This window comes from Trichomycterus rosablanca, chromosome 16 (genome assembly GCF_030014385.1).
Source record: "Trichomycterus rosablanca isolate fTriRos1 chromosome 16, fTriRos1.hap1, whole genome shotgun sequence".
NCBI classification, from domain to species: Eukaryota; Metazoa; Chordata; class Actinopteri; order Siluriformes; family Trichomycteridae; genus Trichomycterus; species Trichomycterus rosablanca.
The window spans coordinates 20,217,738-20,232,294 of NC_086003.1; the positions used below are offsets into that span (position 1 = coordinate 20,217,738).

General features: G+C 41.8%; 1 protein-coding gene across 1 annotated transcript in view; it reads left to right on the forward strand.

Annotated features, from left to right (window-relative positions):
* The window catches only part of adamts2a (ADAM metallopeptidase with thrombospondin type 1 motif, 2a), a 94,536-nt gene that overhangs the window by 2,692 nt on the left and 77,287 nt on the right, over window positions 1–14,557 (forward strand). Inside the window, exon 2 of the mRNA XM_063011316.1 lies at window positions 3,146–3,534. Within this exon, the coding sequence (XP_062867386.1) occupies window positions 3,146–3,534 (389 nt within the window). The remainder of the gene's footprint in view (window positions 1–3,145; window positions 3,535–14,557) is intronic.

Sequence of the window (14,557 nt, forward strand, 5' to 3'; positions counted from 1 at the left end):
CCTCAGGCCGGGTGCCTATACGGACAAGGATTGGCTCGTCTGCAGTGGTGTATACCGGAAGGCCATACTTGAGTAAAAGTACAAGTATCTTACCAGAAATTTACTTTGATAGAAGTATAAGTCACCTTTTAAAATATTACTTGAGTAAAAGTCTAAAAGTATCTGATGTTTAATGTACTTAAGTATCAAAAGTAATTTGATATTAAATGTACTTAAGTATTAAAAGTAGAAGTAAAAGTAAATGCCGTTAGTATAAATGGAAGCGGTCATTTTAAATATAAAGATTGTTCTTTTAAGCCTGTAAACCACCTTAACAATTAACCTGTTTTCTTCCTTTCATCTGAACAAGATTTGTGGCAATTCATGATCATAATCAACTGTTGACATCACCTGTTTGAAGTCATGACATTATTTAGTTGTTTTTTTAAAACTTATTACTCGCCCTAAATGTTCCTGTTCCAACGTTTTTAGAATGTGAGTCGATGTAAATGTAAGAAACACTGCATCTATTTTATTTGCATTTTCTATACTGTCCCATTTTTTTATTTGGGTAGTATATTTCAATAACAAAAAAATAATTTTGGCATAATTAATTTAAAGCAAAACTTTTGTGGCACTTTTAACCCTTTAATGATCTGTTCAACCATTATTTTAAATCAAAATATTTGAGTAAAATAAGCTGTATTTAAATAATCTTTTTTGGGCTGTATCTACTCACTGAATGGCATGTGTTAAACTAAAATAATATTGGTATTGTTTCTTTAAGAAAACACCATTTCTGACTTGAAGCCAACAGCTAAAAAATCATGAATAATAAGTTGGATAAGTTGAGTTTTTGTTGAGATGATTAAAGGGTTGAAGACGTGCTGCATGTTCCTCAGCACCATGAATCTCTCCTCTGCCGGTCTAATACAGAAGTTATCTGAGGAAATATTTGTCCGTAGGTGAGTTTTTAAAAATAATGGACGTGTCTTCATGAGTTTTGCAGTCAATGAATCCCAAACAAATTTAGTGAAACGTTTTATTTGTGGTTCGAATGTAATCGGTAAAAATGGTAGGTAGATATCTGAACAATGTTAATGCTAATAATATTTAAAAAACGCTGATGCTGCAGCTTTACTTTGTTAATCATTGTTAACTTACATCAGTGTGTTGGACGGGGAGCTTCTGAAATGTCCATATTTGCGTGTCTTTGGGTGAACGACGCACTTTTAGAACACTCAGCTAGCGTTTAGAGAACGTTTGCACATGCGCATTAATGTGTTTAACCACCGTCTAACTCACAAGCGCAGATTCACCAAACCAGCGTGCAGTCCGTCACACATCTCACATCATTTAATTTTCATTTTGTAGTAACGAGTAACGAATTTACATACAGCGAATGTAACGGAGTAAAAGTACACAATTCCTTTAGAAAATGTAGTGGAGTAAAAGTGAAAGTTGCCGAAAATTTGTATACTCCAGTAAAGTACAAGTACTTCAAAAAACTACTTAAGTACTGTAACGAAGTATTATTACTTTGTTACTATACACCACTGCTCGTCTGAGACTGGGAATGCCTGAGGGGTTTCCACATAGCTGCTACAATTATTACCTCTGCTGGCTGACTGAAAGCCCTTGCACAGAGACAGGGGATAATGTTGTGCCTCTGTGACTTTCTGTGCATGATACGGATCTCCATATGAACCCACTTTGTGCATGTGGATCGCATGTTAGTCATGGCCTTCTTGATCAGGAGTGGACATCATCAGGAATAGAAAAAGCAGAATGTAATTGGGTATGACTAGATCTGGAGGAAAATTTGAAAAACAAAAAATAAATAAATAATTGGAAGACCTAATGTTTTCATCGGTTGTTAGCTCAGAGCGGTGATGTTCACAAGTCACAAAATACGAGTCCGAGTCGAGTCACGAGTCTTTAGGCTAGAGTCAGAGTCAAGTCACGAGTCAATATAATAAACACAAAACATATATTGGAAATGTAGTGTAGAAATAGACAAATAATATGTATGTTCAGATAAAAAACAACAACAGATTAGCGACTGTATTTTGCAGTTTTACTTAGTGCTTTTACTTTCCTATGTACCAGTTAAAAGCTTATACTGACGTTTTGTTTTCTTTGCAAATTACGGCACAGCGGCCAAAATCCAAAACACAGCAAAAAATCCATAACCACTGCTTACCTTAGCTTATGTTGTTCCAGATGCTATTACATTTATAACCGTGTGTCCCATCAGGAATATAATCTGTTATTTTGTAAATGTGCTTATAATTAAAAACCTCCAAACTTTTCCCGGTTGTGAAGTAAAACACGAACTCGTTAGCAAGCCAATTAAGCATCTCATTGACAATCATTTGTGTGACGCTGCAATACATGCAAATAACAGCAATTCTTACTGACAATTAAAATCAGAAGGTCTGATTGGTTCAGAAAGCGGTTCTTACAATCATTAGCGCCAATTCTGTAGGAGCGTTCCATTCACATTATCTGTTACTGTGAAGTGCACTACTTATTCCACCATTTTAAGTGAGATTCGAATTCAGAGTAGGGAGCGACGCTTCATCACTATGCCAGAAACTGGCTGGAACATTTAGCCATTGCGTGCGTTGCAGGTTAAGACGGCCGGAGCCTTATTAGAGAGCAGAAAATGACACGATCAGAATGATGTGGGATCATATATATATATATATTGTCACACGTAACTAATGTTGCTGACTTTTGTTGTCCACAAGTAATTTTGTGCAAATCTCGAGTCGAGTCTGAGTCATTTGAAACGAGTCCGAGTCGAGTCTGAAGTCGCTGTGTGTGCTGGCTCAGAGATCTACATACTTTTCAGTTTTAACTTTGAATGATTAGTTTGTTTAAGAAAGACAGTGAGAAAATGAAAGTAATAATGCAAATATTGAGGTAATTCTATATACAGTAGTTCACAAACCTTCTCATTAAGAAGCACTCTAGTTTGCTCTAAAAATATGATACACTAATTTATTAGAAAGGAAAGGCATGCAGGAACGTTTTCTCTACTGATTACTAACTTGTATAATAATTGTAAAAGGGTTATCTGTAGACGAATGTAAAAGATGCTTATAGCCCTGTGTAAAGTGCATTCACTTTGTCCACTTTCTTGTGTGTGCGCCTACTGCAGATTCCCTGCAGCATGTCCTGAAGGAGTACGCCCTGGTGAGACCGGCGAGCGTGGATGCAGATGGACGCTTCCTCTCCCACGCCGTCTCGGCCCACTGTCTGAGTGGTCTGCACCGGCGCAGGAGGAGAGACACCCACCAGCACAGAGAGCAGGAGACAGAGCCGGAGCGCCGCGAGACGCTCTTTTACAATGTCACCGTTTTCGGGCAGGACTTTCACTTGCGCTTAAACCGCAACTCACGCTTGGTGGCACCAGGAGCAACTCTCGAGTGGCACGAGGAGGATAACCGAACCCGAACAGAACCCCTACTGCCGAGTGACTGCCTGTATGTGGGCCACGTTACTAATGTGCCAGATACCTCAGTGGCCATCAGCAACTGTGACGGCCTGGTGAGTGAATCCTCATTGTTATGAACGTGTAAGTTATCTGTCATTACGTCATAGGTAAGGCCCTACGTAACTCACGGACCTCATTTTTCAAAAATCACAGATTTCACAGAGTTTTAAAGAAAAGCGCCACATTTCACAGCAGTCAATAAATAAAACGTATAAACTGAATGATAGAATCAGTGGAAGACACTTCCATATTCATATTACAGACACTTTATCAAAAGCGACTTAAGCAAGGCCCTTAACCCCATTCTAGTTGCTTGTATTGTTTGCTTTTTCAGTTTGAAGGGCCCAACAGTGGAACAGTAGAAGTTTATCACTGCTAGTGGGACTTAAACCTTCAACCTCCAGATTAATAGGCCAGTACCTTAACCATAAAGTTTCATCTGGAAACACTGTACACAGTGCTAGAATACAACCTAGACAGGATTAAATTTACAACAAACGTAGCAAATGCACCTACTGGCATGGATTTTGGATGCAGCAGGTTAAGCCCCATACCTGCAGGACCGGGAGAAAAGACCATGACATGCTCTCTACAAGTGTTTTAACCTATGAGCTCAAATGTAGGTTGTGACACTATACTACTAGATTCTATGATTTGTAAACGCTGCCACTGATTGTACTCATGTTATCGACTTGTCTTGTCTACATGGCTGGTCAAGCCAAGCAATCTGATCCTCAGTGGAAAAATAATTGAATCTCATATCAATCACTGTTAAAACTGAGCACCGTCTTTAAAGGAGGTTCTCGAGTGCGGACTAAAACTTATTAGATCTTTATATTCTTTAAATCTCAAAGAACCGAATGACTTTTCTTCTTAATGCTGCACAACAGATCATGAACTGTAAAATTTATTAGTTTCTACATGTTGCTTTTATACTCTCCACTCCCTGGATCTAACAATAAAACTAAAACACGACCCCATAAAGTAAGCATTTTAACACACGGCTAATGGAGTGAATTAAACATGTCTTTTTTTGCTTCTGGACCTACAGCGGGTCTGAGACAGTTAGTAACTGTGCTTGTATTTTACATTTTTCTTAAATAAAATACAATGGGTTTTTTTTTCTTTTTCAAATCGTATTATCTTTGTAATTTCAGTAAGGCATTAAATGTTTGAAAATCTTGATTATCTTAGTATTTTCGCTACTAAAAAGAAAATAAACACATATGTAAAATTAACCATTTAAATAAGTGGTCCCCAACCACAGGGCCGCAGACCGGTCCCGGTCCCTGTGTCATTAATTACCGGGCCACACAGAAAGATTGCTACAAAAAGCAATTAAATTTCCAAAACTCTTTGGGTGTTATTGTTTTATTACTACAAGGTGGGAGCAGCGTCTCGTTGCAGCAAAAAAAGCTAAGGATTTACACTGATTTGCCATTCTATAGCTGTTTTATTTTAAATCCTCCCGCCCTTGCCGGTCTGTGAAATTATATCTTATATGAAACCGGTCTGTGAAATTATATCTGAAATTATAAGAACCGGACCCGCCGCAACCGGTGTCGCGGACAAACTTTACAGTGTACACACTTGAGTGTAATTACAATATTTCAATGATTTATTATAAAAAGATTTAACAATCTGAACGTCAAACATTGCTTATCTTGTCTGATCTATAATAAATACGCATCAGTATAAATGCATGTGTATCAATTACACTTTAACACAAACATCAACACATAACATTTTGGCATTGTAATCTCTCTCTGCCCACACAAAACAGAATAACAGCAGCACTTCAATATATTTCAAAAGTTAACTGCTTACTTTATAGTTACAGATATTTCTTAACAGTGTATGAACGTGTGCGATTAGTTATGCCTGTAATCCAGAATTAAGTTCTATACCGTAACAAAAAATATGAATGTAAATGTTCATGTTGCGATGACGGTAATGTAAAATAATGTTAAAATAATTCAAAGTCCAAACATTTGAGTGGTTAACGAGAACGCTACTTTAAATGTCACACAAGCTCAGTGCAAAACACGAACACGGAAACGGTACAAATCTGCTCTCTTCCCTACACACTCGCTCCCTACGCCCTATAGTGCGCTTAACTTTCTTAAAGGGCCAGACAATATATTTTAGAATTCACATTACACGACAGGTGAGACGTTCTTTTTTCTTAATATAGCGCTTTTATTTAGGAAAAAATAGTTCTTACATAGGCAGGAAAATCTATGGCAGACAAGAGTCAGAACAGCGGATTGGGCGTAACGTTATTATTACTGTTTGCTCCTTTTTCTCAACACTTGTGCTCGATTTACACTGAAGATATATTTAGTAAATAAGTGCATGTCCGCGCATGCACGCGCTTAAAAGACGAGCCGTTTTTCAGTTTCTGCTTGTTAGCTCACAGCTAACGCTAGCCAGTGTGGCTCTTCACTCGTCTCTCTGTGTTATCACCAGTGAGCACCCCACAGCCAATCAGCGAGCTCCAACCGCCTACCCCTCCCACCCCTCCCTTACTGTGGATGCGCGCATGTCCTAAAGTCTCAGTTTTCAAGGTAAACCTGAAGCAGAAATTTGGCGCTTCACATTTAAAAAATACCGTCACCATTTTTGAATACCGTCACCATTTTTGAATACCGTCACCATTTTTGAATACCGCGGTATACGGTAATATCGTCATACCGCCCAACCCTATTACCACACATGATTTCTATTTTCCGAGGTGATATACGTGCACACAGGTGTGCAGAGTAGCGAGTCTGACGTGGAACTCGTTACCTTTAGTCTGAAACACAAACAGCTTTGAGCATGTCCAGACGTCTCCCAGAAAACACTGGTGTGACCTCATGCAAGCTGCCTACTGTTTTTACTTCCCATTCCACTCACTGCCTCACCAGTAACAACCAGCCTTGCAGTGAACCCAGCGAACACACACAGGGCACCCTGGGAAATGACGGACACAGCTTGGAGTCTGGCCAAGCCATCCGGATGGCAGGATTACACCATCCGACCTATAGTGCCTGTATGTAGTTGGGGAAAATGTTTGGCTTTTAGCATTCAGATGTGAAAGGTTAAATAAGTGAATTACTATCATGCCATTGCTCACTGTCAGTTATGGATACACAATGCTAATGGTGTGCGATACGGCTCATATACTGTACTGTGTTGTGAAAAGTGATCGCCTTCTTTCTGATTGACTCTGTTAGTGCATATGTGTCAACGAGTGAAGGAAACTACAGTTAAAACACTTGTAAAGCAAACATTCCAGCAATGTTTGTCATTTAGAGATGAGAGAAGACTGAAAACTGATTACTACAATCAAATGGCACACTAAATCATAAAAAAGAGCTACAATGCCACAACAAACGATTCTAGATTTAGTAAACGTGAGATTACTATTTAAAATACTTCTTGTTTTACATCATACTACTCGGCATGCAGTATTTTTCTCACAATGCCATGATTTTAATTCAAAGTGGTACATAAAACTTCAGGGTTTTGTGAAACGGTGAGAGTCAGTTTTCTTCCACCATTTTTGTGCTTCTTGTTTAACTATGTCATATAAACACTTTATGTAATTGGTGGCACTTTTTTATATTTCTGTTTATTCATTTTGTCCCCTTTTTCTCCCAACTGTAAGCGCATCCAATTACCCGATTGCATTACGCTTCCTCTCTACTGATGCTGATCCCCACCCTGATTGAGGAGAGCGAGACTGTCACACACCCCCCCGACACGTGTGCAGTAGCCGACTGCGTCTTTTTAGCTTTGTGTATGGAGAGCCACACCCTGATCAACTCATTATCCCTCGACTCTGTGCAGGCGGCATCAATCAGCCAGCAGAGGTCATAATTGCATCAGTTATGAGGTCCCTATCCGGCTCCCACCCTGTATGAACAACAGCCAACCATCGTTCATGTAGGCGCCCAGCCCAGCCATATGGCAGAGCTGAGTTTCGAACCGACGAGTTCGAAATGTCAGCTCTGGTGTGCTAGCGTGTTTTACCACTGCACCACCTGAGTGCCCATTGGTGGCACTTTTGAATCAATCAGATTAAACTTAGAGTGTAGTGGCAAGCTGTAAAAAACGCGCAGCAAAGCAGTGAATCTGCACAGTCCGAGATGTTTAAGGTTTGAGGTAGCGCAGGTGTTGCAGGGTTTTGTGAAACAGCGAGAGTCAGTTTCTGTGCTTCTTTTGTAACTACGTCTTGTAAACCAGTGGTCCCCAACCACCGGGCCGCGGACTGGTACCGGTCTGTGTGTCATTTATTACCGGGCCGTACAGAAAGAATAAGTTATTAGAGATCGCTACAAGAGCAATTAAATTTCCAATACTTTTTGGGTGTTATTGCCCCCAATTACCACTAGGTGGGAGCAGTGTCTCGTTGCAGCGAAAAAAGCTCAGGATTCACACTGATTTTCCATTTTATTGTTATTCTATTTTAAATCCCCCCCACCCAAACCGGTCCATGAAATTATATCTTATATGAAACTGGTCCATGGTGCAAAAATGTTGGGGACCGCTGTTGTAAACAATTGATGTAATTGATGGCACTGTTGATACAATCAGATTAAACTTTGAGTGCAGCGACAAGCTGTAAAAAATGCACAGCAAAGCGGTGAATTTGCACAGTCTGACACATTTATGGTTTGAGGTAGCACACATGTTGCAGGGTTTTGCAAAAAGTCAGTTTCTTTTCACCATGTCTGTGCTTCTCTTTTAACTACGTCTTATAAACAACTGATGTAATTGGTGGCACTTTCGGAAAAAAATCTGATTGAACTTTGAGAGCAGCAGCCAGCTGTAAAAAACGCGCAGCAAAGCAGTAAATCTGCACAATCCGAAACATTTATGGTTTGAGGTAGTGCAGGTGTTGCAGGGTTTTCTGAAACAGTAGGAGTCAATTTCTTTTCACCATGTCTGTGTTTCTTTTGTAACTATGTCTTGTAAACAATTGATGTAATTGATGAAACAATCAGAGTGAGCGGCAAGCTGTAAAAACTGTTCGGCAAAGCGGTGAATCTGCACAGTTCGAGACATGTACAGTTTGAGGTAGCGCAGGTGTTGCAGACCTCAAATTTAAAATTGGTTTATAATTGCTAAATACAATTAGGTTGGTCAGCCAAAACATTAAAAGTCCTTTTTTTGTAATTTTGTCAGGTTAATAAAGATTTAAGAGTTGTAGCCAGTTGTAGCCTAGCGGTCAGGTACTGGACTAGTAAGTAGAAGGTTGCTGGTTCAAACCCCACCACTGCCAGGTTGACACTGTTGGGTCCTTGAGCAAACCCTCAATTGCTTGGACTGTATACTGTAAGTCGCTCTGGATAAAAGCATCTGCTAAATGCCATAAATGTAAAGACATCTCAGGTTTTTGTATTCATGTCCCAACTTCTCCGAAAATGGGGTTCGTACATGTGATCAAATAGTACAGCGCTGGTGATGATATTTTTATATAACTGTTCTAAATAACTTTCACATTAAAGAGTTTAGACATGTCTGATTCCTCCACTGCAATGTGAACCTCCACCTTCCATGCATTCCATCCATGTTCATCAAGGAGCACGTTTACAAGCACGCTCACCCGTCGGCTCTTTTCACCAGCCAGCGGCGGACTCCTTCTCGAGCCAGTATGTATTTCTATTACCGACAGCTTGGTATCAGACAGACTGCTTTTACTTAGCTGTCGACCTTGTCAGAAATAACTGTATTCAGCCTGAGCGCTGACCTATCGGTGATCTATTCCAGCACAGTCATTTACACTCAGGCTTTTTTTTCAGTGTCACTGGCTTGCATTTGCACAGCGGTCTGCCAAAGCACATGTAATTCCTTATTACAGCGTGTTTCTGCTTCTGTGATAACTGATAGCAATACCTGTGCCTGAGGACGCGGCTCTTCCAGGAGCGCTTCCAAGGCTGAAGCACTCGGCTCTCTATTTGATTTATGTTGATCTAGGCGGGCTCAGTTTTGCCACGCGGCTACGGTTCGAGGTGATCAATGATCTGCCCTGACAGGTCTACCTTCCATCTTTATGTGATAGGCGAGCAAGTGTGGATTTCACCAAGGTTCACTATATGGCCAAACGTATGTCAGCACCCCTCTGAATCATTTAATACGGATGTTTCATCCAATTGTTCCTCTTTCAGCATTATGCGCCCATGAGCACAAAGCGAGACACGTTAAGCATAGTTTGTTGATACTGAGTGTAAGGGAACTCTGGCTTGCACAGAGCTTTAACCTCAGACCCACTGAATGCCTGCTCGATTGACTGAATGGGCTCAAATTCCTACAGACGAGCCTTTTTAGGGGAGTGGAAGCTATTATTTAGACTACTCTACCCAACTTTGATATTGTGTGATGATGTATCTAAGTGTTCATGATGTCTATAAGACTGTGCTTCTGTGTAGCAACAGAACAGCATTTTTACTATTTTATTTATGCATTTTCTCCCTTTGTCTCCCAAATTTACTGCACCCAATTAGTCTTCTGCTGCTGGGGACCTTGATCGTGTTCAAGGAGGGTATACACCGATCAGCCATAACATTAAAACCACCACCTTGTTTCTACCCTCACTGTCCATTTTATCAGCTCCACTTACCATGTAGGAGCACTTTGTAGTGCTACAATTACTAACTGTAGTCCATCTGTTGTAGTCCATGTTGTTCTTTAATGGTCAGGACTCTCCCAGGACCACTACAGAGCAGGTATTATTTGGGTGCTGGGTCATTCTTAGCACTGCAGTGACACTGACATGGTGGTGGTGTGTTAGTGTGTGTTGTGCTGGTATGAGTGGATAAGACACAGCAGTGCTGCTGGAGTTTTTAAACACCTCACTGTCTGGACTGAGAATAGTCCACCAACCAAAATCTAGCCAACAGCGCCCTGTGGGCAGCGTCCTGTGACCACTGATGAAGGTCTAGAAGATGACCAACTCAAACAGCAGCAATAGATGAGCGATCGTCTCTAACTTTACATCTACAAAGTGGATCAACTAGGTAGGAGTGTCTAATAGAGTGGACAGCGCTGCTGTGTCTGATCCACTCATACCAGCACAACACACACTAACACACCACCACCATGTCATTGTCACTGCAGTGCTGAGAATCATCCACCACCTAAATAATACCGGCTCTGTGGTGGTCCTGTGGGTGTCCAGACCATTGAAGAACAGGGTGAAAGCAGGCTAAAAAAGTATGTAGAGAATCTGATGGATTACAGTCAGTAATTGTAGAACTACAAGGTGCTCCTATATAGTAAGTGGAGCTGATAAAATGGACAGTGAGTGTAGAAACAAGGAATTGGTCATAATGTTATGCCTAATCGGTGTATTTGCCTGATACACTCCTTTCAACCTGTGCGCTGTCCACTCACCCCTTTGTGGATTGGTGCGTGAGGCCAGTCTCGCACACGAAGAGTCATGCACTGATCTTCATGTTCCTCCACTTCTGTACAGGCACCTCGAGCTACTAACCAGCGTCCTTACACAGTCTTGAAGACCCCGCCCCTTTTTAGTCCCACCTAGCAGACTAGTGGTTAATTTTGTCTGCTGCTAAGGAATACCCAGCCGACTAGTAGCCATGCTGAGATTTAAAGAGAGTTCAGAATCCCAGAGCTGGTGTGTTAGCGGAATATCCCGCTGCGCCACCTGGGCGCCTCAATTTTTTACTTGTTGGACAAAAGACCACATTTCATTAAAGCTAAAACCCCCCCAAGTACCAGCCAAAAGTCTTACAGGATCTCTTTCTTTCTCTCTCTTTTACACGCACACACACACACACACACACACATGGTGCTGTCAAGTCGATTCTCATTCCTGGTGACCATACGGATAGTGTTTTTCCAGAATATCCTGTTTTCTGTTTGTGTCTTTAGGCTTCCTAATGGTTTGTTCAGTATTTCTCTTATTCTATCCAACTATCTTGTTTCTAGCAGTCCCTTTCCTCTTTTACCTGCAGCTGTTCCAAGCAGCTGTTTTTTTTCCCATTGAATTGGTTCATCTCATGATGTGTCTGAAAGAACAGTGGTAGTTTAGCTTTGAATTACCAGTTGGAAGGTCGGGTGTAGGAACCCTGGCTCTGCCATGCAGCCACTGATGGGCCCTTGAGCAAGGCACCTGCACCCTGACCCCAGATTCTAAACAAGCTGGGATATGCGAAAAAAGAATTTCTTTGTACTGTACACGTGTACATGTATATATGACAATTAAAGGTGTTCTAAATAAGAAAGTTTCTGGCTTATTTCATTCTTAGTTCTGATATAAATAAATCTTTCTCTTACGGTAATTGTGGTTACCATTATGCAGCTGTTTTAGCTCTGGCTAACCCTAACAGGACAGTCTGAATGAAAATCAGATGTTGCATGGGTAGCTGGTCAGCTATGACATAATCCATAATTCTGAGCTTGTGAAATGTTTGTTTTACTGAAATGCAGTCATAAACGTCTCAGTGTTGAGACACAGTGAATGACATGGATTGTTGAAGCAGAAAAAAATGTACTCATTTATATATTGGTTTTTTTCCGGCTGCTCCCATATTAGGGTCCGCCCTAATACCTAATTTGGCACAGTTTTTTTTTCCATTTATTTATGCATTTTCTCCCTTTTTCTCCAGATTTAGCGTAGTCAATTTGTCTTCCGCTGCTGTGGATCCATGATTGCATTCAAGGAGGGTATATTTGCTTATCACATGCCCTCCGATGCATGCGCAGTCCTAGCGGGCCCCTTCTTTACGCCTGTGTTTTTGCACAGATGCCTCTATCTTCTAACCAGGGTCCTTGCACAGCGTTTGAAGACATCACCCACTTAGAACTGAAAAAAAAACAAAGAACTGGTGGTTGATTTCCGTTGGTGCAGACACCCCCTGCCACCAGTGAACATCCAGGGAATGGACATTGAGAGAGTGGACTCTTATAAGTACCTGGGTGTCCACCTCAATAACAAACTGGACTGGTCAGTTAACACTAACGCACTTTATAAAAAAGGTCAGAGCAGACTGTACCTACTCAGGAGACTACGGTCATTTGGAGTTCGGGGGCACTCCTGAGGACTTTTTTTGATACAGTGGTGGCATCAGCCATCTTTTATGGAGTGGTATGCTGGGGCAGCAGCATCTCTACAGCGGACAGGAAGAGACTGAACAAACTCATTAAGAGGGCCGGCTCTGTCCTGGGGAGCCCCTTAGACCCAGTGCAGGCGGTGGGAGACAGGAGGATGTTAGCCAGGCTGGCATCCATGCTGGAGAACGAATCCCACCCCATGCATGAGACTCTGGCAGCACTGGGCAGCTCCTTCAGTGACAGGCTGCTTCACCCCAAATGTGTGAAAGAGCGGTATCGCAGGTCCTTCCTTCCTGCTGCTGTTAGACTGTATAACCAGCACTGTTCCAGAAAGATCACACACGCTTTAAATCATTCATAGCAATGTGCAACTTTCCCCTTGTGAAATTATTACAGTGCAATATTTTTCCCAAGTGCAATTATTTGTAATTATTTGTAAATATTTTTAGAGTTTTTCTGACTTTTTTATTATTATTATTATTTTGTACATTGTACTTCTTATTGTCTATATTTTTGTACTGAGTGCTTTACTATCCCTTTGCTGCTGCAACAATGTGAATTTCCCCACTGTGGGACTAATAAACGATTATCTTATCTTATCTTATCTTAGTTCGGTCATTTCCCCAACCCAGCAGGTGGCCAATTCGTGTCTGCTGCAGGCACTGCCAATTGTGCCCGCTACATGGCGCCCAGCCGACCGGTAGCACAGCCGAGACTCGAACCGGGGTGTTTGGAATCCCAGCGCTGCTAGCGCCTGGGCACAGTTTTATGCTGAATGCCCTTCCTGATGCAACCTTCTTATTTTTATCCATGCTTGGGACCAGCACTGAGAGTGCACTGACAATTGCACCTTCCACAGTACCACACAAAAAATTCCAGCACCTCTATTATGACTTGTCCCACTGCTTATGTCTGTCCCCAAAGACTAACCTCCAACAGTGTGTGATTCAGGGCCGGCCTCTGGTGTAGGCCTTGCAGGCTGGTGCCCATTTAATTTATTTTTTATAAAATTTTAATTTTATATTCATGTTTTATCACTCTTTTATCCTGGTCAGGGTAGTGGTGGCTCCAGTTTCCCTGGGAATCACTGGGTGCAATGCAATAACACACTCCAGAAAATCCGCCCCAAAATGTAGACAATCATGTCTGCTTGTAGCTGCCCGACCGGCTGATGGCACCACTGCGCTTGAATTGTTTTGGATGAATTTTAGGGCTCCAGAGGTTCTAGGGTCGACCTTAGGTTAAGACAACTAGCCCTATTTCTTAGAAAGGCATTTGTGTAGAATGTATGAACAATGTATTACTATTCAACTTTTATCCTGACCAGTTAAAAAACAATCAGCTACCCTGGTACTGAAGCTTCATAACACATACATTCATGCTTCATAAAAAGCATTAGAAGCACACATTAGTCTTCATCTGCACTGCGTTATCCCAGCAAACTCCTTTGCAGTCTGATAAGCCTGCAAACCTCTGCAGAATACACCCACCGCTCAGCTCCAGCTCTGTCTGTGGCAACGGGGCTCGAGTCTGTCAGGAAACTGGCGAGGGCAGGTGCATGCTGGGAGGCCCGAAGCCCTGCTAAGTGAGAAGTGAGTAGGAGGCAGAACGGCGACCGTGTGCTTTGATTCTCCAGCAGGGGCACAAGCTGTTGCCACCACTACTGCTACTTTCCCATAGGGAAACTTGCTAGTGCGGACGTGCCTCCCACACAGAAGACGCACGTGTGGCGGTGCAGACGTTCCATCCTCTTCTCAGTTGATTAGGAAAGCGCTGGTTCAGAAGAAACTTTACGCTACCCTATCGCGCTCTCGCTCTAGATTTAGCCTTGTGTGCCAGGCTTCAGATGTGAGAAAGAGTTCAGCGTGCATTCTTCCCAGTGAGCGTCATGTTCAGCTCGCTGGAGCGATGTCTCCTCTCGGTTTACAAATCGAATTTCTTCTACTGGAGTTTAAATGGCTGTTTTGTTTCAGAGATATGATAGTGGTGGAATAATCCTTTTCTCACAGAGGG